The 26,747-nt window shown below is 45.0% G+C and overlaps 1 protein-coding gene across 1 annotated transcript in view; it reads right to left on the bottom strand.

The window, feature by feature from the left end:
* LOC144791923 (caspase-7-like) overlaps positions 1-26,747 on the bottom strand; it is a 204,575-nt gene that overhangs the window by 5,945 nt on the left and 171,883 nt on the right. The window contains exons 3-4 of the mRNA XM_078666734.1: positions 17,882-18,011; positions 903-3,357 (exon numbers count right to left, since the gene is read on the bottom strand). Of these exons, the coding sequence (XP_078522860.1) occupies positions 3,089-3,357; positions 17,882-18,011 (399 nt within the window). The 3' untranslated portion in view covers positions 903-3,088. The remainder of the gene's footprint in view (positions 1-902; positions 3,358-17,881; positions 18,012-26,747) is intronic.

Below are 26,747 nucleotides of genomic sequence, written 5' to 3'. Positions count from 1 at the left end.
TTCAAGGCTGTTATTTGCACACTGAACTCCGAGCGGACAGCGAGTGAAGCGAAGCCTAATTCAGGCCAGCCAGCGGTGTCAATTTCACCGAGTCTCGTCGTTCAGGAAGAATCAATCTTTCATTTCCTCATGGAGTTCAATCTATGTCCGCTCGGAGTTCAGCTACCATTTTCTGCGCTGCAAAATGTGAGCGGTCCACCGACCCTGAGTGCGTCCCGCGCCGCGGACATCACGTTTTCGGCTTATCAGTGTGCAAATAACAGCCTTGAATATTTTCTGCGACCTACCCACACTACGCCAACTTTTGTGGCCTTGTGCAGATTCATTATCCCCAGTCCCTGTCCTGAAGAGAACCTACAACATCTAGGTTCGAAACGCGTCGACACTTCCACCCTGTGGTAATCCTAAAGGGTGCCGCTAGGATACAACTATTTTGAGTGTTCCGGATCCTAGCAGTGCAACCCCCAAGAAAGACTTGACCACAGGCTTTGGTAGACAGGCAGGCACCTATTTCCATCTGAATCCCGCCTGTCCCTTAGTCTCATTACTCTAAGGACTGGTTCCTCTTTTTGTTTCATGCTTTATTACTGCACTGTATATAACTGCAATTTAATTGAATCAGTATATGTTTATCTATTTTGGTGTGTCACTATTTGTGTCGTTTGATTCGACTGTTGTAAATACTGTATATTTGAATTTTTGTAGATACTGTGTACATGAACCCACTGTTCTGATAGTCATTTTGTTTGTGCTTTCGTTTGGAATTGTAAGAAACCTTTAAAAAACGATAAAATAAATGTGTTTGGAATAATAATCCAGTGGTCACGTGGTACAGTGTGACTGCGTGGCTGTAGAATTTCTTTGAGAATTCTTCCTGTCCAGCCAACTTTTTCTGTTTCCACCACAGGAAAGTGTCCTGCCACTCTCATGTTGGGGCGACCCATTAGAACACGGATTCCGACATGGGAAGGAGCTTTGCGAACAGTGTCTCCGGCATGTGTCCATCAAGAACTGGTGCTGGCGGATCGAGCCGGCAAGAGCAAAATGAAATCCTATGCAGACACTCGAAGGAGAGCAAAGTCTCCATCTTTGCACGCAGGGGATTGTGTGGTGGTTAAACAAGAACAGCTAAAGAAAACGGACTGTAAATTCAAAGATGAACCTTTGGTAATCACCCAGCAGAAGGGTACAATGATCACTACGGAGTTTGAGAACAGACGGATTACCCGAAATGTTTCACATTTTCAAAAGTGTACCCCTGTCATGAAAGAGGCTCTTGATAGAACAATAGATCAACGAGATGCAGTGGGATTTAATCAACTGGGTGCAGTACAGAGACCTGACACTCAGATAGAAGCTGCGAAGGAAGATGCAGGTGTGAGTCTCCGACCTCGAAGGAATATTCAAAAGCCCAAGAGACTCATTGAAGAACTCTAATCAAGTCAGTGTTCGTTCATTTGTTAACAAAGGGGGAGATGTAATGATGTGAGCAGTCTAGTAGTTGGGTGTGGGTGGAGTTACGGGGCTGGAGGAAGAGGAGGAGCAAGGGCAGGAAAGAGTTAGTTAGAGTAGGGACAGGGACGAGTAAGGAGTGCTTCAATAAAGCTCCATAATTAATAAGTAAGTGTCTGTCATTATTGCGTGCACGACACTACAATACGGTCAGGAAATGGACCGTTCAAATTCTCTACATTTCCTCAGGTGTTCGATGAGGACATTTTTGCTTCTAGTTTCCTGGAAAATTGCCTACTGGCTGACAGAATTCCCAACATGCTGGTCCCTATCCAGCTATGCGAGCCTACCTTCATGTACTTTTCAGACAACAGGTTAGCTATGTAGCTAATTACTTAGTAATTTGTCTAATCTGTTCTTGTCCTCCTCTCCAATCTACATTTAATATTGCTCATAGGAAGACGTGAAAGAGAGACATGTGAAAGATTTTTCCTCTGCCTTATTGGCCTTTCATAGCAGAAGCTTCAATTTTCCTACAGGTCAGTCTACCTCTGTGTAGACCCACAGACACGTCGCTAAGACCACCCCTCATACTAAAACTGTGTTTGTGTTTAGGGGAGCTCTCACAGGCTCTGTGTTGTAACGTTGATGTAGGCGTGAAGGTGGTACTGTAGTGTTTTGAAGGTCATGGCAGTGGTGTAATGTAAAATGATGAAGCCTCTGGATTGTAAATGGTCCTCCTACAAGCGTACATTTCACTAAATCAAGAGTCACAATATCGAAAGCCACTACATCACTGGCACTACATCGACAGAACGATTTATTTGCAAGTGTCATTGCAGCACACATATGTGGTGTTACTCACCACAAGTACCAGCATGCTCTAGTAAACGGCCAATCAGGGGGCAAAAATTAATTAAATGAAGCAATCGACTTGTAGGTGTGTGGTCAAAAGATGCCAATGGCTTCCCTTTGAGAAAGGTCGATGCGACCGAAACCAGTTGCTGAATTAATTAAATTGGAATCCCGGATAAGCGCATCAGCGTCTTTACCTTTTTGCCCTCTTTCAGATTGTTTTAAAATATTTCGGTATACCTAAACGTTTTTTCAGTGTATTGTTTCTAATAAATACAATACTTTTTTTAGAATAGTTTTGAACGTAAGCCTTGCTTTGTTACTATATTTTTTACGTATAGTAATGACATTCGATGTAGTGTTTGAAGTGTTCCGATGTTGTGTATCCGAATCCAGTGTAGTGGAGGTACACCTTTTGCCCTACTACAGTGGGTCTATAATTCTACGCTAGGGCCCTGGAAAATGCTCTGAACATCTCATCAAGGTAAACTGAGTGCAAACCAGGCAAATCTATTCCAATGTGCTCCACTTGTTTTTGATTATCACGCCTAAGGTTTAGAGTTCAGTTTACTTGAATGCTGCACTGTACGAGCTTGTGCTTTGCCCAAAATAAAAACTGCACACTTTAGATGGCTGTTCTGTTGAAACATCAAAGTATCAGAGTAGAGCACACTACTGCACCAGAACTAATGAGTCATGAAGTTTTCCTGAGGGTGCATCCATTACACCTTAGCCAGAAGCCATTGGTCCAGCCAGTGCTTCCTATGACGTCATCAACTGGTCATGGCTCTCCAGCGGATACTCGCCTTTGCTCCCGCTCCTCCTTGGTGAGCGTACAGAAAGGGTAGGCCTCTTGCGTCATATTGCTGACGAGACAAGGCATGGCTTTGTGTCCCTGGTACATGCCACGTGCCTGAAAGTGGTGGGCCACCGTGTGGCTGAGTCGCGTCATCAATTGCAGCAGCTCCAGATGCCTCTCTTCACCCCTGAGCAAATCACAGAGCGTCTGGAGAAACACAGAGCCGCTAGGGTTCAGGAAGGCAGCATAACCTGGGGAGACAGAGGCATCATGAGTGAGGCTGGCTGATATGCAGAGAGTACATGTTCAGTAGTAGCAATTACAAATGGTTGAGCATACACAACTCCATTCAGGAGGCAAGTTGCCACCCCCCTCTCCCCTGCTTCCAAAAAAACTGCATCCATATTAACCCTCAAATCACACCACTGACAACGTGCTTTGGTGCCTTAAAAGGTCACAGTTTATTCAACATAACATATTTATACATTTTGCAAAATTCATGGTCATACCAATTGCTCTCTTAATGTCCATGTTAACTCATTTCATTGTCTTTGCAATCATTTTGGTTTCTGTATGGACCCAGCCTCCTCAGTTTCCAGGGAAGGGAGGGGCCCCTTGTCTGGGCATCTGATTCACGCGTCTAGGTATCAATTTGCTACCGACTTGGAGGGTGTCCGTCAGGACCTGCCAGGGCTGCAAGTGCCGTCCCGCTTGCCCTGGACCCTTTCATGGGCCCACCCCCTGCTCCCAGGGGTCCCTGCCATGTTGCATCACAAGGACCTTGCTTGAGCATCTACTCTATCCTGTGTCACCTTCTTTTGTTGCCTTAGTCTCCCAATGATTCCCTTTAGCTCGATCACCTTATCGGGCGGCAATCTGCATGTCCCGGCCACTGAGGCCAGCTCTATCCCGAGGAAGGATAGTTTTGTGGGTGGGCCCTCTGTCTTGTACTGTGCTAATGGGATACCCAACTCTTGAGCCAGGGCCATGAAGATTTGCAGGAGGTTGGTGCAATCCCCCGTGCCGACCCTGCCAATAAAAAGGAAGTCATCTAAATAGTGGACCCGTCCCCCTATTGGAGCGCGTGGCCCTAGCTCCCACTCCAGGAAACCGCTGAATGCCTCTAAGTGTGCGCATGATATTGAGCAACCCATTGGTAAGCATTTGTCATAGTAGTAATGGTTTTCAATGCCAAACCAACCACTTATCCGCATCCTCTAATGGACGGTGTTCCGTTAGAGAGAGTCCACATTTTTGAATATCTTGGCATAACATTGAATGATAAAATGGCCTGGGCCCCACAAATCGATAGGGCGAATCTGAAGCTTACGCAGACAATAGTGGGACTATGGAAAGTCCGGAAAGGCTGTTTTTTAAAAGCAATCAGCCCCCCCCGGAAATTTATAACGTTCAAGCACGCTCGGCCTCTATGTATGGCGCAGAACTTTAGGGACATAGCAAATCAACCAAATTGACCCTCATTGAAAACAAATTTCTTGGAAGAATTACCGCCCTTCCAACAAATACCCCACTGGTCCCCCTTAGGATGGACCTGGGCATCCTACCGGTAGTGGACTTAATCTCGAGCCGTCCCCTGTTATACTGGCGTCGGCTATGGAGTACAGCTGAGTTGAGCCACTACCGGGAGGAACTCAAAGCTATATTAGTCTTATATGGGGCAGTGGGTAGTATTCCTTGGTTGTCTTTTGTGAAGGACTCGCTTTGTGCCATTGGCAGAGAGGACCTCTGGGATTGTCCAGAGGAGTCATGTCGAGCCACTTCAAAAAAAATGTTATCCAAAGAAAACAGATACCACAATCTGGATAGCCTAATCTGAGCAACCAGTGGTTCGAGTTTGACCCATGGGTTCTTGAATTTTAAAACTCAATATCAATTTGAATAGGTTTTAGACTCTATAAACCCTTTGTCCATGAGGTTATTCCTTCAATTTAGATACGGGACCCTGCCACTATTTGCAACAATTAATAAGTGGTCAGATGAGGCCCGTTACCTTTGACCCGGATGTCGAGTGGCAGAAGAAACAGAAATTCATGGTTTTTTTTTCTGCCCGGCATATAAGCAGGCTAGGTCTAAATGGGCAATACAATTGTGTAGGAACTTGGGCATTAGAGATTATCATGTCTTTTTTAGAATTCTAAAATCTGATATGGACCCGGTGTATGTGGTTGCAATTTCTACATTTTTACAGGCAATGTGGCTGAAAAGAAGGCACCTTATGGAAATTGATATTTAGTGAGCTCTGTTCGTATTATTTATCCGTCAACACATGGAGTGCTTCTCAACCATTGTCTACAATGTTAATAATGTTTTTAATATTTTTATCTTAATTTATATTTTTAAAAATTGGACACAAATCTAAAACTGTCCCACCATTTGAAAACCACTGGTAGTCTGTGTGCCAAACCATGGTTTATGTTGCAATTGGTTTTTAGCTTTTAGCTTTTATGAAAATGTTTAGTCGATTTTTATTAATTTCTGTGCTTTTATGACTGCAATAGTCGCAATAAAGTTATTATGAGAAGTAATGACCATCTAATTTGAAACCTAGCAGGTGTTAGCTGTCTGGGTGCACCGGCAATAATCGGAGCGCTGATTCTATGTCTGTTTTTGCCTGCAGGACACCCCTCCCGTCCTGCCTTATCAGGTCCACTGCATCGTCCACTGATTCATAGGCCACTGTGCATGCTTCCTGTTACAACCAGTCGTTTATAGATTTCCCCTCCGGGTGGGATAAATAACGTATAAGTCTGAATTTGCCTGCCCCCTTTTTGGGCACCACACCTGGCGGTGATCGCACCAGGTCCTTCAGTGGCGGGGAGGCAAAAGGGCCAGCCACCCGCCCCAGTTTCACTTCTTTCTCTACTTTTTGTCTTGCCACTCCCGGGTTGTCCCTCACTGATTTCAGGTTAAGGCTCTCCCGGGTGCCCCTGGGTCCTTTGTAAGGGATTGGGAAAACTTGTGTGAAGCCCTCTGCTATCAGCTGTCTGTCTGTTGCCTTGTGATAGAGTTTCAACAAATTCAACAGCCTGCCTGCCTTTATAGGGGTTGTTAGCGGCTGCCCCCTGCCCCAGCCCTCGCTCCACCCACCTGGGGGGCCTGTTCCTGACTTCTTTGTGGGTCTGTGCCCCGCGGCCCGCTTACAGCGTATGGCAGGGTGGCTTGCGCTGCATGACCCGCAGGCGTGTTTAAACCTGCATGCAGCCCCCATCTACAATCGTCTTTGTCGAACTTCAAGCATGGTTTGCCTGATATGTTATTGCCCTGGTTTTTCCCTTTGAACCCTTATCCTTGCCCATCATATTTACCCTTACTCCTGTATGGACGAAAATTGCTCTCTTTTGTGCTGACACCTTCCCTGGCTGCCACCATGTAGGTCGTGAACCCTTCTATGTCCAGACAGTCCCACCCCATTATCTGCCATTCTTGTATCTTCTCTCTGAAACCCTCATCATATTTCAGCCATGCATCACCCTGATATTGCTGCTGCGCCTCGTGTACCGTTTGCTCGTACAAAATCAGTACTGCTGTGCTCTGAGGGAATTTCTCAATGAAAGCGCATGCCAATGTTCTGAAAGCTTTCAGCCAATTTTTACTGATCTTTCTACTCTGGGCTTACGGTGTTCCCTCCTTTTTGTCTTTTGTGTTTCTAGGTCTAAACCTGCCTGGCGCACTTCCAGCAGTGAGAAAATGTCTTTCTCCATATCCTCTCCTTAACTTCCAGTGGGATGAGATTGGCCAGCCCTAAGAGCTTTGTGATTGTGGGGGGGGGGTCGCTCGGGGAGGGGCGCAAATACTCACTGGCTGGTTTCCCGTTAGAATCCTGGCCCTCCCCTGCCCCGCTCGTACTCATATTAGCAAGCCAGGGGCCACTGTACCCTCCTGTGTGGTCACCTCGGATCCTACCTTCTCGCTCTGCTGCGCCTGGCTGGGGCCCCCTTTACCCTCGCTTGTAGCCCCTTTTGTGTTGCCCCTCGGATTGAGGGGTCCAGAGCTTGTCCTGGGGTGACCAATCCTGGTCGCCCCCCCCCCCTCTAGTGGGCTATGCAAATGGGTGGGGAGGGGTTTCCCACCCCCAGACGGCGTTTGTCCCAGGCCCCCATTGGGTCCGGCTTTGCCTTCCCGGCCCAGGTTACATCACGTTATAAGAAATCCAAGTGTGCACAACAGTAAAACTTCTCCTATCCATCTCAGAGGTACCTGCTCTGAGTAGTTGTTCAGGGTTGCACTAATAAATGAACACATTTCCATTATTATTAAGGGGATTTGTTACGGCCAGATTTCCGTTTCACAGACTGGTAAGTATAATTTGTTCACAATGTGAAATTAATTATTTTCTTTATAAAGGCAAGGTTTGCTATAAATGTATGTATGAAAACTGTCTGAAGAAGGGTGTCTGCCTATGTTGTAACCAAAGCTTAGACGTGCAACATGGCTTTTATGTGTTTTTGTAAAGTTACATACAACATAGGCCTTGCTGTATGTTTATATGTACATGCATTGAACTGTGTCATGGAAATATAAGGCCTAGAAAACAGGCCTGCTTATTTTCCAACAAGAGCGTCTCAATTTGTACAGACTAATAACATTTGTGTTTAATTGTCAATTGTGTCTGAAGCTCTTTGGAGGGGATGGCTGCCATGGAGGGAACTCCACAGACTGGCTACAAGAGGAGACTCTCCACTCCTGTTCAGATCTTCTAATTTCTTCTTCAGCATGATTTTCCCTGCTGTGATCTGCCTACTGGGGGCCCCCATGTGTGAAGGGTCTGCGGGTCTCTGCTGGGGAAGATTGTGGTGCCTGGAGGGAATGGCATTGGGTTTTGATGCAGACCTGGCATTTGGCAGTGCAGGGAGGCATGCCTTGTGAGGTGGATGTACAAAGTGGATTCCTGGGACCTCAGTTTGTCTGCACTCTTTCTTGGGAGCTGGGCCCTATCTCTACAGCATTACTATAGCGATCTACACCAAGAAAATGGCCCGCTTTTACCCATGGGCCCACAGTAATCAGATCTCTGTATTTCTCCAATCACTCCGCCCTTTACTTTGACACTCTTGTGCACCCCTCCCTGGACTATCACTTGAATCTCCTTTGAGGAGCTAGGAAGTGTGCTCTTAGGACAGGGACCCACAAGAGCATAACTCGGAGACGTGCTTGGCGGGCGCCCCACCTCTCCACATACAATTCCTGCCGGCTAGGCCTACCTTGTGATAATTCTGCAAACATCATCCTGTAGAGGGAGAGTGTGTGCTCATCAGCCAGACTACTCTCTCCCAACAGTAACAACGGGTTCAAGACCATCGTATTATCCTCCTGGGATACCTGGTTCAGGTGCGCAATCGTGAGGTCATGATGATGAAGCCCAAGAATGTCAGTAACCCTAATGGGGAGTAGCTCCTCCTGCCCCACCTGATCAGACTCTGGGGGCTTTGAGCCATTGGAGGCCACCCTCAAAGGGCATTCTGAACAATTTGATAATGTACTCCATGCTATCCTAGACACAAAAACCTCACTGGAAGGCAAGATCGACGTGGTGTACCTGGACATGAATATCCTCAGAGAAGATCACTGTAAGCTGACAGACTGAGTGGATCATGCTGAATCCACCTTCACTGCTATGTGACCAATGCTACAAGATCTCCAGATCCAGCTGTTGGCCATGAAGGATGAGGTGGCCTTTATACACTGCATGTTGGAAGATGCTGAAGGGTGCGTGAGACGCAATGTTCGCTTTCTGGGCTATCCAGAAAGGGGCAAGGGCTTTTCTTTCCTCGCACCCGCTCGCTGGAATAAACTGCCTTTACACGTACGCGTTATCTCAGATCATAATTGTTTTTGCAGGGAGCTAAAACATGGCTGTTCGACTCCTAACTGGCTTCTATCCAAACCAACTCCTGAGTATTCCGTAAAGCGCCATGACACTTCTGGGTGATATGTGTGCTAAATAAATGTTCCTGATTTGATTTGAGTGTGGAACTCTTCCTTGAAACCTCGTTGATGTATACAGTGGTGGAGAACAGGGTCCCTAAGCTGTTCTCTGTGGAATGTGCACACTTCATACCTGGTAGACAACCACCTCTGGGGGCACCGCCACGTCCTCTCATTGCTAGCTTCCTAAATTACAGAGATACTTGATCCTGCAGCTGTTCCAGATGAAGGGCACTTGGCGCCTTGAGATGGGAGTATCACGGCATACCGACTTTACATCAGAGGTGCAAAGCCTCCATAACTCCTATGTGAAGGTCAAACAATGCCTCAGGGAGCTGCAATTCAAGTATGCCCTCTTATACCCTGCAAAGCTTAAAGTGATGGAGAGCGAGACCTCACACTTGTTCTTATCCCCCTAAAGATGTGTGGACCTGGCTCCATGCTAAAAGTATGGTGGCCACATCCGTGGATGACCAATGGGATGAGGAATGGCTGGTGCTCCAACCCCGAAATAGAAGATGCAGGGGTGTCAGGAATCACCCTCTTCAGGACCAAGTGGCCAAGGAATTGGTATGGGCGATAACAGAGGCATTGCACCACAGTGCAAATTCCTTAGAGGCCCTCAGCTAGCACTGCACTTTGGAAGCTAGTTGGGGCACTGGCGAATCTGGGACCTCAACAACGGATACAATCCTTGTCCCTGCAATCACACCATGGATGATGGCTGATGACCTACTTTGAGCTGCTACTGTCATTGTAACCCTTGTTTTCCCCACTGTGCCTTTGATGGTTCGTGTTTGTTTTGATCTACCAGTTTCTCCTGCGCGTTTGAGCAAGATGTGCTGACATCTGCAGGGGGCATGCTTCCTGGGGCACACAAACTACTAGTGACCCACGCCCCATGAGGGTTCTGAACTGAACATGTTTCATCTTCACTTGAGTTCTATTTTTGGTATTTGTTGGGTGTTGTTGGCTGGGGACATGAATTCTATCTAGCCGAGGAGGAGAGTCTTCAGGTTTGTTAGAGCTCTACAGTCCACGCTTGTGTGCTGTGGATGACTTACTTGGGATGCACACGTGGCCTCGTGTGGTAGATTTACATGAGAAGTGGGTAGCGGCCTGCTACACCACACTCACTCCCGGTATTATCTATGGGCACCCCCAAATCTAGTCCCACCCGCGATAGAACTTTGTGCCGTGGAATGTGAGGGGCACGGCCACCCCTGCAAAACATTATGTATAAATGCATACCATAAGTGCTGCTGCATCCATATTGCTCTACCTCAGGAGATGCACTTGACGCTCCAGGAAGTTCACAGGGTGCGAGCGAAATGGAGCTTATGAGCACAGACTCCGGATATGGTTTGTCCCAGGGGTCTCATTTGTGGTGGACACACATAGTGATGACGCAGGGGGGTGATACATGATAGTAGAGGGACATCTCGATAGGTCCCAGCTTACAATTGTAAGAATATATGTGCCCCATCCTAACCAAATCTGTATTTTCAATACTCTTACCCCCACACGCTTTCGATACCCGCACGCCCAGAGTATATAGGGTGGCAATTTTAATCACGTTCCTGACATAACCAGCAACTGCTCTGCACATCCTCTCACAGTGCTCCGTGTATCTGGGTGCACAACATTTTCGGGATTGGATGGTACATAGGAGTCTCCATGATGCATGGCAATTAGTCCACCTAAGTGACAGCACAATTTCTTTTTACTCCCCAGCCCATAAGCACACTCGGTTGTATCTTTCTGTGCGCACGGTTCATCTGGGCATGCAGATCATCCATGTGGAGTACTTAGCACACACTCTGTTGGCTCACTGTCCTCTACCATTGACCCTAACCTGGGAGAGACCATGCCCTAAGATCTGAACCTGAACCTTACAAATGGAGACACTATCAGATCCCCCCATTCAGGGAAGCCTTTGCAGCAACACCTCCTGGATCTCCCCAGTGGGTCCGCAGGTACTTCTCTCCCCCTAGAAGTTAAAGGAAAGGTCAGGGGGGTGTCCACAATGTCCAATGTTTGCCTATTAATATGTAGACAACAGTTTTCATAGCTTCTAGAATAGAAATGGCAGCTAAATTCAAATTGGAATCCTATGCACAAGGGCCAAAGAACTGACACAATTATCAGATTTAACAGTATCAAGTCCCAAGCAAATGATCAAAATAAATTATATGATGATGAACATTGGACCGACCACCCTCCTCCACTCCAAAGCAAAAAGTGGGAGGTTGAAATAAGGGTGGTACATTCTGATAAGCAATGGGAAAGGTATTCCATGCAGGCTATGGATAACTTATTAAATGGTGAACACAAGACCATATACTATAAATTCCTAGAGTAGACCATACACCCTTGTGCCTTAAAAAGCAGGTACTATATTCTAAAGCCATGGGCACAAGCTGTAACTCCCAGAGGCCGACTTCATCCTGTAGGCGTGGACCTGCCAAACAATGACAATATATGGGGAGTCCGTGTTTGTTGTTGCCGCCACGGGGAGCAGGACCACATCCCTCAAGCACCACCATGGCATCACGCTGCCAACGTGATGTGCCAGGAGGCGCATTTAGCGTCTGCAGGGCTCCCACAGTGCGGGAGCCTGGGTTTGTTGTTGCTGACACCTAAAAGCAGGACCACAGCCCCCAAGCACCACCACGGCATCACGGTACCAACGTGAGGCACCAGGAGGCGTATTAAGCGTTTTCTGGGCTCCCGCAGCGCGGGACGCATGTGGGGGCACCTGGAAAAGCCTGGGCCAAGAGCAGGCCCATCTGCACCCGTCAGTGCCTGACAGAGGCTGGGCTTGGCCACACCTCTTTTATTCACCATCTTGAAGCTAATATGGATAAGCGTAAACAACTATGCTGCTCTGACCTGGTTAAAGCAAAAGCTAAAGTACCACAGAACTGCACCTCTGTTATTTCGTACTTAACAACAGCTGTGGGTGTACTGACAGAGGAGATTCAAAACGCTGAGGAACAGTTGGGTATGGGGCGGAGCTGGGAGTCTCGAGCATGTTACCAGCTGATGCTATATTGAACATAATCCCAGGTGAGGCAGCTGTTGCAGACACTGGGAAGGGAGTTCCCGTACAGGTATCGCAGAGTTTCACCACATTAGGATCCCAGGGTCCATTACAGGGGACATTGTCAGCAAAGGGAGTAAATCTGGTTGGTGTTTCATCTCTTCACCTATAAATGTCTCCCGCAAAAAAAGGGAAGAAAAGCAGCAGAAAAACTGGCACAGCCACACTGAAACTTCGTCACGTCAGGTTCGGGGAGGGATTCTGGACTGCGATCAATCACAATCCTGCTACGAAATCAATCGTAGGTGATCTTTTTCAGTCGTGCCTGGAACCTTTTTTTGCAACACTCCTGGAGGATATAACCAAACTTGTTAAGACTACGGTAGAAGGGCTAGCTGGGAAAATGTTACGAATAAACACTAAATTGGCAGAATTGAACACTAGGGGTGTGGTTAAAAATATGTACGATGCACACAATCTGTTGATCACCACCCATATTAGAAAAGGGGAGGTGTCTGCGAGTCAGGAACAACACAACACTCTACACCCTTGCATAGCCAACCATGATAAGGTTTACGCTAGAAAAGATCGAGCTGTTAGGGCGGTAGATACTAAACCTATTTATGTGGGAGCGCATCTTCCTTCAGGAAACTAACTCCATGCTGGGCATGGAAAAACACCCACACACAGGATCGCCAATAGGTGTAGGCTACATCTAACCCCTGAAGCCACTCCTTTGGTAGCAGTATTATTAGAAGTACCCCAGCTCTAAGATCAAACTACTGAATCTAGCACTGAGCGCATTTGTAAAACGAAATTCTGGTGCAAACTGACACATTATGGGCTCAAGCATCCTCCCACATCATAATGGCAAGACAGGGGGGTTGGGTAGGAAAGAGGGATAAATTAGAAGAGGGTGACTGCATTATAATTAATTTGGATCAGATTGATATGGCAGGGAAGTTGTTCCATGGAGGTTTACATCAGGGCCCAGGGAGTAATAAAGCATTACCTCTTGGTTTTGTTTATCCCCCGAAAGAAGGTACCCAGGCCAAAGGTTCTAGTAATTTATGGAGATTAGTTCCTGAATCAACAAGGGGGCGATCAGTTAACAGATTAAGAAATAGGGATGGGCTCCCTCTTTTGGCTAATTCCCCTACTCTCCTAACACCGCTCCCAAAACCAGCAAAGGCAAATGGGGCAGGGGGCAGTTCAAAATAGACTTGAAATCAAAGATTCCTTCCTCTGAGCCAGTTGAATGCAAATGATTGACTTGCAATATACCCCCTCCACCTGAGCCAGAGCATGGTTAATCTAAAACTGTCCCCCCCTACTAAAAGGAACATGGAGAGCGTAAACGAACATCCTAGGGTCCTTAGCTGGAATATAGCGGGTGTGAGAAACAAAAGAAATTATCCTAGCTGGTCTGACATTGTAAGAGAGTATGCTGTGGTTGGCCTACAAGAGACATGGGAAACGGTAAAATACCCTTTGTGTGGATGGTTATACAACCTAATGGGTAGAGCAATGGGGGGCTTAATAAACTTAATTTCCTTTAACCTTTTAGGCAACCATTGCATACTGGATTCTGGCTCCTGTAATTGTTTAGTGGTCCAAATAACGCCTTTTAACACATTGAAAATACTTATTGTTAATGTTTATAACTCCTTTGGGAATTCTATGAATGAACATTTATATAATTTTAAATGTTTTTTAGTATCTTATAGGGAGGATCAATCCACTTTTTATTCTGTAATAATCTCAGGTGATTTTAATATACACTTGTGCACAATAAACTGCCATGTTACGGATATTCTGGGCCCTAATAACTGCTCTAGTTTACACTTTGAGCATACGCAGCAAGGAGGGCTTCTTGAGGATATTTTGGCTGAGTTTGCTCTATCTCATCTTAGGGTTAACAAAGGGGCGATCAGGTACCCCATTTTTAAGGTGAGAGGCTTGAACTCCACAATCAATTATATTTTTATTACCTCAGGCATGTTACCCCAGGTTGAATCCTTTGCTGCACAATGGTCACATTTTAGTGATCACAATCCGGCGGGGGTACTGGAGTAGTCACAAAATCTGGGGAGGACATTACTGGTAAAACAGTTAAGCTAAAGAATCAGGGCCGCAGGCTGAAATGGAGCAAGGTAGTCCCAGATCATTTTCTCAATGATCTATGCAAAGCCTCAAGGGTTTATATTGGTCTTTGCCTAGGTAGAACGAAGAAGGGGGTAGAAATCCCTACAGCCTTGGAAAGGATCTATCAACAGGTGGCTAGAGCTCTCACACAGCCAATGAGGGAATTTAAGGAAGATAGGGCAAGGTGGTTCGATCATAAATGCACTGAAGCCCACCATAAGCTTTTTCATGCTTTAAAGCAAGCACCTCCAGCTAAAGCCCTAATAGCTGTTTTAAGAAAAACATATACATTAGCTGTAGAAAATCGCAAAATTGAAATCAAACATGAAGCCTGGAATGATTTACTCTCTGTGGATGTACTCAAGAACAGTGCTAGGTTCTAGGAGACTATTAATAAACCTCTTTTCTCTGGGGTTAGTAACTGCCCGCTTGAATGTAATATACCAGAGGATCAATGATTCACTCATTTTAAACATATATATGGTGATTAGGACAATGAGGGAACCTTCATCGGATGTGGGTACATACAGCCTGGTCTTTAACGAAGAGGAAGTAGGGGAGGCAATAATGTATATGTCTAGTAATAAAGCTCCCGGTCCGGACGGCGTCCCAGCTGACCTTTATAAGCCAGATGAGGTACTTTAGTCTAAAATATTAAGTCACATGCCTAACGTGCCTTGTTTGCACGGTTTGCCGAGGTCTTGGTCTCAAGTGACTGTTATACCTGTTTGTAAGAAGAGGCAGAGAGGAAATCCACGATGTTACAAGGCCCATATCGCTGATTGATTCAGCAGTCAAAGCATTGGGGAGATTTATCCTTAGAAAATTAACAGATTGGCTGCAAGACTGTAGTTTCCTTTCAAATCTGCAGTAGTTTTAGGAAGGATAGGAGTATCATGGATCAGTGCTTAAATCTACAGCTGCTAGTTGGGAAATACACTGCTGTTAAGATGTTAAGAAGAGGACACTACACCTGGCCTTTATGGACCTGTCCTCAGACTTTGACTGAGTAAACAGATCTGAATATTGGGTTTTATTAATTGAAATGAGAATGGACTGGTGCATAGTAAATTTTGCCACGGTGAGATACGACCAACAGGGTAACCATTCACCAGCACATCCGTATCACAAGAGGAGTCAAACAAGGTTGTATTATGGCTCCTCCACTGTTATATATATATATATATATATATATATATATATATATATATATATATATATATATATTCTCTTAGTACACAGCCTTTATAATTATAATTGATTGTGTTCTTTTGCCCCTTTTCAATGTATGTTTACCAATTCATGGTTTAATTATGCATTGGTTTTGAGGTTAAAAAACCTATTCCAAGATGGTGCGTATTGTAGTGCTGGAAGGGCTGGTCCCTTATCGATGTTCATCACTACACACATGACTTTATTTAAATGAGAACTTTGAGTGACTGGTTGTAACACTGACGAAGGCTTCTGCCGAAACGTTTGTTTGCTAAATAAATTATACACGCTGTATCAGTAACCGCCGGAGTGCTGCTCTTTCTTTTCCTGATGTGGAGGAGTTTTTGAGCGTGACATATATATATATATATATATATATATATATATTCTCTTAGTACACAGCCTGTAGAGATATCCCTCGAGCAGGGGACTGGTCATCCCTGTGCTTTTATACGCAGACAATGCGGTCTTATTAACGCGTACAGCGGCTCCAGAGTCTCCTAAATTCCTTTGCGGATTATATAAGATCTCTGAATCTAAGTTTTAACTTCTCCTAATCTCTAACTATGACCGTGGGTCTTAGACAAAAAAAGTTAGAAACTTACCTCTGCGAAGGACCTGAAATGTCAAAGGTGACAACATTCTCGTATTTAGGGCTGTTGTTTGACGATAGGGCCTCATGGGTACCGCAAAAGAAAGCAACAAGAAACGCTATGGTAAGATCAACAGTAGAGGTCCTTGATTTTGCGAGTAGGGTAGGGGCCAAGCCGATCCAAGCCATGCTCAACATATAAAGAGCTAAATGTATTGCCATCTCTAAATATAGGTCTGGAATCTGGAGATATAAGGAGGCTGATGGAATTGCAAATAGTGGAAAACAAGTTTCCCAGAAATCTGCTCTCAGTCCTGCAATCTATACCGTCTTATATTATCCATCAAGAATTAAGTATACGCTTTGTTTCAGACTTGATTGGATTGGCCCCACTCCTGACCTGGATAACGATCGGGACTAACCCAGAATTGGTGGTGAATCGTGGGATCACCCTGGATTGCTTATCCCTGAATAGAGCAAGTTGCATCTCCTAGATAGGTTATGTTAAGAATTTAACTAAGAAATTAGGGCGCCCCAAACTTTTTGATTTTTCAAACAAACTTATGAGAGAGGATTTACTGTGGGTTAAAAAACATTTTCTGGACATGATAAAAACCAAAAGAGAGGCCAGATTGTTAATGAAACCCACGGTACGAGCCTATCTATTATTGAAACCAGCTCCAACGATATAAACCTATTTAAATTATATAACAAAGCCTTAGCACTGCTTTCTTTTAACCAGATTTAGATTCAACCTCCTGCACTTCTTATTGGCTGATCCTCAGGGATGGATAAAGGTGAAAGATTTGGGCCCTTGCGCTTGTGATAATTTCTCTAACCAAGACACTTTGCACTTTACCATGTTTGCGACCATTATCATCACATTCACAAATGTTTTTTAGTACCTATTTTAAAGGATAAAAAGTTTTATACAAGTAAGGCCTGCGTTGGTATATTTACAGATGCTGAAAAATACATGGGAACGTTTTAATATTGCTAGTTTTCTAGTTGTGGCAGTTAGGGAAAGGAAAAGAAGGGCCTCTATGTTATAAAATATTTAAGCTATTCTATAATTGCAATAAATTGTGCATAAGATTACTTTTTTAAAAATTTTGCATATGCTTCATTTATAACATCAAGAGGATGTTTTTTTCATGTTGAATTTTTATGCATATGTTTTAATGTTGTTCTTACAAGATTTTTTGTAGTGCACTTTTATGGTTATTATTAACCGAATAAAGTGATTATGACTGACAGACAATATACTGGACATGTTCTCTGTGACTTCTCAAACATGATAGCTACAGGCAACTAAACAAACTTGCGGATGGGAATGTTGAGTTGTGTGCATTAAGTATGTAAACCCATCTGCACATTTACTGCCATAGCCTTTTTATTAGCCAAATGGAGGCTGGCACTTAGATAGGGTAGAGGGCCCACCCCGCTATATTGCAACAAAAATAGTGAATTGTATGCCAACTTGCAACCTGTTGTTTCTAGACCAAAAGATATTTGGGATTCACTCCGAAAATATTTAACTAGCAAGGATCATTCACTTCGGCACCCACACACTCCAATATTATTTGACAAACCAATTCAGCACAAGTAGTCAGTTCAAGAGCTACAATTAGTGATGGGAAATAAAGTTATATGTGGTCTTTTTGAAAATGATTTTAACCTATGAAATAAGAATTCAGTTTGTGTATATGTTTTCCTACTTTAGAATCCTATCCTTAAATGTACATTTGAAAATTGAAAAATAAAGTTGTAAAAAAGGGTTCTCTCTCTTTTGGTTATGTACTATAGTTCATCGGCTGGGACCCACATCCCTTCTTACCTGCACTACTAGCAAACATGACAGTGGTGTCACTGGGGATGGAAAGGTAGAGGGAGAAGCTGTCCTCTGGAGGCTTAATGCTGTCTGTCTCCAGCTCCACGCCTGCATCAAGCAGATCCCCTCTGCAGGCCTGCAATAAGGACAGAAAGGATTCATTGTGGGGGTGAAAACAAAAATGTGTGTGGAAGTGTTAGGACTTAGGTGACAATAGCAGTTGCTAGAGGTGGAAGTGTAGAGTTAGAAGTGGCGTGGATAGAGCCCTTGATAGGTACTGGGAATAATATGGTGTTAAGTGTCAAGGACCATGTTATATTTGGTGTAGAGAAAGTGGTAAGGGATGGTAAATCCTCCCCTAAGAAAGTGGTGGTGGAAGGAAATACAGATATTGAAGTAGCAAAGTGATAGTGATAGTGAACAAGAAGAGATTAGAGGTTGGTAGAGAAAAGTGTAACACTAGATGAATAGTACATTTTTGTTTTTCTGTCCCTGAATAAAGAGTAGGTAACAACCCATGTAATCTAGGATGCAGAGAGAAAAAATAAATCACTTGGCAACATTAGTGAATGTCGCCTGGCTATTCCTGTTAAGCTAAGGTCAGAGTGACTCAAAAGTTCTTCCTAACAAATGATCTATTTTCCTTCATGCTATATTTTCTAGTTAATGCCTGATGGTAACAGCAGATACAATTAATTTGACCCCAAATAAAGGGTTAGGCCAAAAGCAGAGAAGGTTGTGATTTTTGGAATTACCCTCTTTTCTATCAGGTCATCAGGAAGTCCTTGTGATTTTTCTACCTGCCAAGATGTCAGGTTCATGGATCAGTCCCTTGAAATATTTGAAACTCTGACCTTTCCCTTTGTCTATGCACACTGGAACGGCATTAAATATACATTCAATAGGGCAGGATATGTGTCACATTTTCAGGCTCACCACTTTGTAAATGAGTACAACTTTTATTCACTACATATACACATGTATATCCTCACATTTCTGCCGGTGCCTTGAACACTTGGTCCTACTTTGAGCACCAGGCTGTTGATGAATCTTTTGACAAACCCTAGCAATCTTTGGGCTTTGTAATCAAACTAATATGAACCTCAAGAGAAAAATAACGATTTTTGATAATCTCATGATTTTCCCCTATCCTCAGTGATCTCATTGTCATTTGTAGTATTCTATGTTCTTCGTCATAGCAGATCAAATGCTAAAATGAGTCTGGAACATTAGAAGAGGAAAATAATATGCTGCCATCACTCACTATTACTAAATAAGATCTTCCTCTCCAGAGCTATTCTGCAAAGTTCACCAACACTACTATCAAATTCCCCACCTGATTTACCAGCTTATGGATTGTCGAGCTCAAAAAGGAGGATGTTTTTAATTTGTTTTTTACTTATTATATCTCTGTTCCAATCTAGGTTTCCATGTAGCCTAATGATCATCCCTAAAATGTTATGTAGACCAAACATTTAGCACTGCTCTGACTTTAACCTACTAGTCATCACTGGATACCTAGTCTGTGCTTCGGTTGCTAGACATTGTTTCTATATGTTCATGGATAGCCCATGGTTACCAGCGGTTGATATTTTTAACCATAGACGACAATACCTTTGGTGTTTATCAGAGTGTCCGGTCATCAAGCAGACACCTCAAATGCTGTGGATTGAGAAGGAAGGAATGTCTGAAAACGTGATCGTATTTTACTATTTGTGAGAACTTCACCTCACAATTAAGAAAGCCCGTTATGTCTATATTGTTAAATAAGTTAAGTATTTGCTGAAGTGGGAGATTTGAACCTTGTTCAGGGATATGTTTAGGGCAAATAGAGTTATGAAGCAAAAGGACCTCAAAAGTATATAATTTATTCAAAGGGCAAAGAACACACCAATAAATGTGTGTAGGAGATTAAAGTGCATTATGAACAGCATGTTTATAAGATTAAAAACTACAAAAGACTTGATAATGAGGCATTAACAAAAACAGTGTTAGAAGTGTAAATGACAATGTCAAGTTTACATGCTTTCAATTCAGAGGCTCTGATAATTTAGGTAATGCTACTGCATATCCAGCTGAAAAAATCCCTATGTCAAAAATGTAATAAGCATGGGAATTTTGCAGGAGCTTGCAAGAACGAATAATTTAAACAAGTTCATTACACAGATAACATTGTTGAAAAAGTAAACACATTTACTTTCCAAATAAATTAAATAGAAGGAGAAAGTACTGACACTGATAAACTTGCTGGGTTGTGAAATATCTCTGCATAATAATAAATGTAATATGTTTGCATATTCATGCACAATATACAAGACAATGTTTTGTTATAGTTTTGATAAGAATAAATATATACTATTGGAACCAGAGCTACATCCGGGTGGATATAAACAAGCACCTTATTTCGTTTGTGGGTATGGTCCACATGCATAATTCTTTTGAAGACAGATCAATTACAGGGAAAGTTTATGTAGGAAAACTGGACTCAAGCATATTAGGATGGTTTCTCAAAAGGAACTTGGGATAAAACTATATCCCAAAAGATCAGATCCTGTCTAACTTATATAAAGTATCTTCATCAACGTAAATATTTATAAGGAGTTACCTCTTTTTTTTTCAAAAGTTTGGTTATTTGAAAAACTTGCAACACAAAATTAACAACACTAAGCCTCTTGTACATAAGGTGCATTCAATTCCACATTTAATGAGAGAGGCAATCAGGACAGACCATGAAAAATTGCAATCCATGTGAATATTAGAACTGATAGAATCATTGGAACAGCTTTTTCCTATAGTCCAGTTAAAGAACCAAATGTTGAAGGATTGCGCCTCTGTGTTGTCTTGAGGAATCTTAATTACAAGACATGTGTTGATAGACATCAATTGCCAAAGTTTCACGAGTTATTGAGCACAATAGATGATGCTAGTAGGGGCGTGGCTTGGCAGTCGAAGATGGTGGTCGCGTGAGCCCATTGCTCCCTGCCAGCCAGCAAATTATCCTGATCACCGGAGGACACCGGGACCCAGATGCCTGGGGGAGACTACCCTGGGACAGGCGCGGTGCGTCCATTAGGGCGTGGGGGCGTAGCCCCCCTGCCCGCAGCCGCCCGCAGCTCCGACGTTTCTGAATTTAAGTAAACTGAATGCATGCCAGCCCGCATGACGTCAGGCCGCGCGTCATGTTGACTGACATGCATTGTCAGACATTGGGGCAGCAGCACAACACAAGTGGGCATGAGTGGGGACGGAGGGCGAATTTTCGCACCGTGCCCACGCATGCGCACTTGTGTTTTAACTTGTTAGCGAATGCCCATTAGGTCTCCTAATGGCCGTGCTGCGGGTGAGGATTAACTGTGCCCTGGTGCTGCAGATTGGCTTAGAGGTTGCCACTCGGTGCTGCTGTTCCTGTTTGGAGATGAGGTGCCAACGCGGACCAGGAGCAGAGGCGGTCAGGTAAGTTTTCTTAATGTTATCTCCCTTGGCGCACCCCCCACCGCGACCCCCTCCCCCCGCAACTCCCCGCCACCCCCCCTCGCAAGTACTGCATTGATTTGTCAGTTTGTTAAAGTGTTCATACGTTCATCTCTTGACCTCTTCACATAGATAATGTATAGCTATAACATCATTGCTCTGTTTCCGACCTTGAAGTTGATGCATGTCAAACAATTGTCATCAGTAGCAGAACAGAGCGAGAGTGTCTATTCTAGATTACTTCCAACTGGTAGGATAGTTCCATGGGTTAAGCCATTGCTGAAGCAATCCCAGGTTCTAACCCTAGCAGTCCTACGTCATCCACTCTGACGTAAACATCACCATCCATTTGACGAGTCGCTTTGTGAACGGTTCTATACACATTATGAATATTATTCTCTTTAAGGGATAGATGAAACACAACGTTGTGTAACCGTGGACAGACAATTACCAATTATTGGTCAAAACGGTCACCTAAATCTAAGCAACAATGATTGTTAAAAAGTGAAACATATACATGCTCCGTGTTTTTTGCTCATCACAGTTGTATGTATATTGATGGGCTAGCCAGTTTTCAGTTCAGAATGTGTGCATTGTTCATTTTGTCATGTGGCAGTGCTTTAGTAGAGTTTTGCTACTGTCGCTTCTATGGGGCATTACATTATGTTTTCAATATGGAAACCTACTGGCTCCAGCGTTTCATGCAGACAGGCCTCACAAACAGTGTGGAGTGGCAACTTGAGCAAAATGCCGAGATGTTGAGCAGACTGTGGCATCTCTAAAGGATGAGCATTGTATGGATTTGGTGATATCATAGTCTGACTCGCCAGTGAATAGGCATACTGTGATATCACTCAGGCTAGAATATCACAATCTGACTCTATATCCAGCATTTATCGATACTGTGATATCACTGTGGGACCTGCCATTGTCAGGCTCTAGTGATATCATTGTCTGACTCTATTTCAAGTGTGTGCGCATGCTGTTACATCACTCTGGAATCTGCCGTAATATGACTACAATCATATCACAATCTGACTGTACATCCAGTAGATATCAATGATGTGCTATCACGATGGGACCTGCCATTGTCTGGCTCTAATGATATCATAGTCTGACTCTATTGCATATTTGTTCGTGCTTACTGTGACATCAATTAGAAATCTGCCATAATCTGGCCCCAATGATATCACAATTAGGTGATGAGCAGAACTCGAGGAGTTGTACTCCATGGAATTCTTTGAAGTTGCATAAAAACTGTGAGAGAATTTGCGGCGTTCTGCCCACCCCCTGTTCTGTGCCGCATGTCGCATCGCAGCCCCCACTCCCTCTGTACGGTGCCGAGGGCCATTGGTGGCTGGCGTAAACAGGCCTTCTGTTGCGTCAGGCCGCTCCCAAGCTCGCCAAGCAGCTGAAAGGAGGCTGCGTAGTTAGGGTGGCCAAACTTGACACACTGCGTCTGCACTAATGTATGCACAGGCACCACCATTTTAAAGAGCAAGGGAGAGTGAACAAAATTGAGTCCTGGGTGAGTGATGTCTGTGTGAGTATAGGGTGAGCAGTGTGCCTGTGTGAGTCCTGGGTGAGTGATGTCTGTGTGAGTATAGGGTGAGCATTGTGCCTGTGTGAGTCCTGGGTGAGTGATGTCTGTGTGAGCGCAGGGTCAGCAGTGTGCCTGTGTGAGTGATGTCTGTGACAGTGCAGGGTCGGTGATGTCTGTGTGAGCGCAGGGTGAGCAGTGTGCCTGTGTGAGTCCAGGGTGAGTGATGTCTGTGACAGTGCAGGGTTGGTGATGTCTGTGTAAGCGCAGGGTGAGCAGTGTGCCTGTATGAGTCCAGGGTGCTTACGAATGCACCATTTGCCCACTCTTTTTTCAAAATGTTCTCCTGGTAGAACCCCCGAATCCCCCATAGGTGGTTGGGCCTCGCTCACTGTGCGCGCTCGCCACAGTGCAGTATTTACGCCCCAACACTTTCAAATGTCACCAGCCGCCCCTGCCCTGGGAGCCAAGAAGTTCCCCGCAGCAGACCTGCGATCAGCTGCTGCCTGGAGGAGTGCGGGCGACTGAGTTCGAAAAGAACATTACGGACTAATTTCAGCCAAGATGGCATCGTAGATCCCTGTGAAGCATCGCAGCCAGACCTGGGGGAAGGTAACAGAGGTCGGAGGACCCAGATTAGTGTGACCGGGGAAAGCCGATACTGACCCCTCTACAGGCTGTGAGGAAGTGCATGCGGATATCCCCAATCACGGCCTGGAAGAAGCAGGCTGTGTGACGCCCGAACTGCCGTGAGGAAAGGGAAACAACAGTAAGAGGGCGCGGTGTCCCCATAGGACATGGTTTGGGGCTGAGGGGTGCACTGAGGGAGAAGGGGGACCGATGAGGAAGGGCAAGTTCGCCCCCAAGAAGCTGAGTGGAGCAAGGAGACCATGACCTGGAACCCGTAGGGGGAGTACGGCGAATCAGGGAGGCCCCCGCACTGGAGCTGCCTCCTGAGGAGTGGGTGCGGCGGTAGTAGAAGTGAACTGAGGCTGAATCGGACTGAATGCGGCCTGGAATTTTACATGACAGGGATATGGGGACCGCAGAACAGTGACTAGCTGGGGCTGGATACACTGGGTTCTACCCAAACTGAGCCTGAGTACCTAATCAGTGCATGGAGCTGGCGCTCGAGAGGTTCTGGCCCAATTCTACATGCAGTAATCTGAGCAGGGCTGCATTACGGGCAGAGCAGCCAACGAGGAGAAGGGCACCGGCATCCTAACTGCTGCGAAGGTCACCTGGTCAGGGCTGGGTGCAGGAATGCCGTATTGGAGTAAATCCAGGGGGTCCCTGAGAGGGTATCCCCAAGTGCAGGAGTTGTACATCCCTCTGGGAATGCTGCAGCGGAAATATACCGGTCATCGAGTGACTGGTTGTAGACAACAACATCCATGCTGTGAAGGGCTGGACATGTGGTTTGAATCCTTCCCGGCTGCATTCCCTCAATGGACAATAGTGATGGGAACTGTCTAAACACTTTGGGTAAACCCAGGGCAAGACAAACAGCCTCCCCTACCCTGGGACTTCCAGAAGGAGTAGAAGAAAGGGATATGGTTTCCTATCTGGAACAGGGGTTACAGACGACGGTTGCACCCGAGGGTCTGTCCGTTTTCTATACTCTAGAGAGGGTGCATCATGTTCCGGTCAGAATCCTCCATTTCAAAGATAGGGATCTGTTCCTGCAAAGAGCTCGGACGAAGGGCCCATGCAATGTAGACAACAGCAGAGTTTCTATCTTCCCGGACTACACTCTAGAGGTTCAAAAGCAAAGTGTCGCCTTTCTTGAGGTCAAGAAGAAATTGAGAGAAGAAGGCCTCTAGTACTCCTTGATATTCCCCTCTTGACTGCATATAATTCTGGATAGAAAAGCATACTTCTGTGATGATCCCAAATCTGCTTGCAAAGGAATTGAGACTAATCCAAAGGCCCTCTGGGTGCACGAAACATTGAACTAAAGTTAAGGGGCCAAGACTCTAGGAAATGACCCAGAAACTGGTTGGGACGCAGTGTCCTGAAGAAACCAAGAGCCAAGGCGCTACAGGCTATGGCGACAATCATGCCAGGAAAGAAGAGCTCCTCAAAGGCTCAGACCCACTCCTCGAGGGAGACTGAGGAGAGTGATCCAGACTCTTACCACAGTGTCGGGGCTCCGCCACCAGTGGTGACCCTGAAGACATCGGATGAGATTATTTGATGGTAGAATGAGGCTCTTGCCATCGTGACTCCCTGGGAGAAGGGGCTCACGGAGGTCCACTCAGGGTCTGGACTGGCTCGGATGGTCTACGCCCTGTGCACAATATGCACCTCATATCCTTTTGGTCATACTTTCGGAACTGCCACATCCCCTCTAGGATCCTTACCCTGGGAAGTTTTGGTCTCATTTAGTGCTTAATGTTGTATGTAAAGTTTGGGTAGTTGGCTGTCGCTAGACTGTTCTAGGATCTGGGAGTTGTTCAACATGGGGGTTCAGATACTAATTTACGTTATATTGTTTGCAGATTTGGGTGGTGGTTGTTAAGGAGATTAGACAACTGGGGGGGGGGCGTGGAGCAGACTTTGAGGGACACATCACAAATATGTCTTCCGCAATTAATATCCGAGGTTCATATCATTAAATATAAGAGGGATGGGGTCTATGACAAAGTGACATCATATATGCTCTTACCTTAGGCGAAGGGGTGTGCACATAGTCTTTCTCCAGGAGACTCACTTAATTAAGGAGGATGTTTCATGTTTGTGCAAAAGGTGGATGGGGCAGATTTTTGCAACCACCTTCTTGGCTAATGCTCAAGATGTGATTTGGATAAGAGCAGGAGTACCCTTTGATCCCACGACTGCCTTGTTAGATAGCTAAGGCAGGTATATCCTCCTTTTGGGGAGATTAGGAGGTCAGGAGATAATGTTGGGCAACATTTATGCCCCTAACATAGACCAGTTGCTTTCCTTATCTCCCTCTCAGTCAAGATGTTAGAGCAGATGGGGGGCCCAGTGATATTGGTTGGAGATTTTAATTGTGTAGCTGATGTCATGTTTGTTCGTTAACCACTAAAATAAGAAATGTGAAAAGGGTCAAGGGAGATATGTTTAAAGACCTGTCATCTCATCTCCCAAAGCAACATACCATATCACAAAAAGAGAATGATCAGTCTAAGATGTGTGGCTGCACGGATAACTGTGAGAGCAGGCTAAAGCAGATGATAGAGTAACAGTAGCTGAGATATTCCCATCAGACCACCCAATATTGGCGGAGTCTCATCATATGGGATATTTGTTAGAACATCCAAACAACCGCCCAAACCATCGGCTGATGGTGCGGAAAAGGATGTAAAATGTACACTCTAGCCAAACTGTTGCTCATAGGGTGGTGCTTAGGGTGTGTGTGCAGTGCTATGGTGAAAAAGTAAAATTAACGACTCGGACAAAAAAATTGGAGGATATCTGGAGGGTACAGCATCCAGCAGACAGAGACCATTCATTCTTCTCCCCGATACACCAGGTTGATACTAGAATTGACACCTTCTTGTGATCTTCTGCCATTAGTGGTTCCATTGTTGATACTGAATACTTGAGGCGCACTATTTCCGATTATAGCTCGCTACTGATGATACATCGGCCTCTAGAGAGGCCCCCCGATCCCTTCCTGGAGCTCAACCCGTTGACATTGGAGGATGCCCCGTTTAGGGCCTCACTGGGCACACTTATTGAATACTTCTTTCACACCAACGCACACACGGCTTAATCAGCACTAGTTGAATGGGAGGTATTTATAGTGGTGTTGAGGGGACACTGCATGGGCCAGGCCATTGGGATACAGAGAGAAATCCGTCAAGAATTATTAGTCTTAGAGGGACAGTTATG

The sequence above is a fragment of the Lissotriton helveticus genome, chromosome 11, assembly GCF_964261635.1.
Source record: "Lissotriton helveticus chromosome 11, aLisHel1.1, whole genome shotgun sequence".
Lineage (NCBI taxonomy): Eukaryota > Metazoa > Chordata > Amphibia > Caudata > Salamandridae > Lissotriton > Lissotriton helveticus.
Note: the sequence above shows the minus strand (reverse complement) of the source record. Positions and strands in the feature narration are given on the sequence as shown.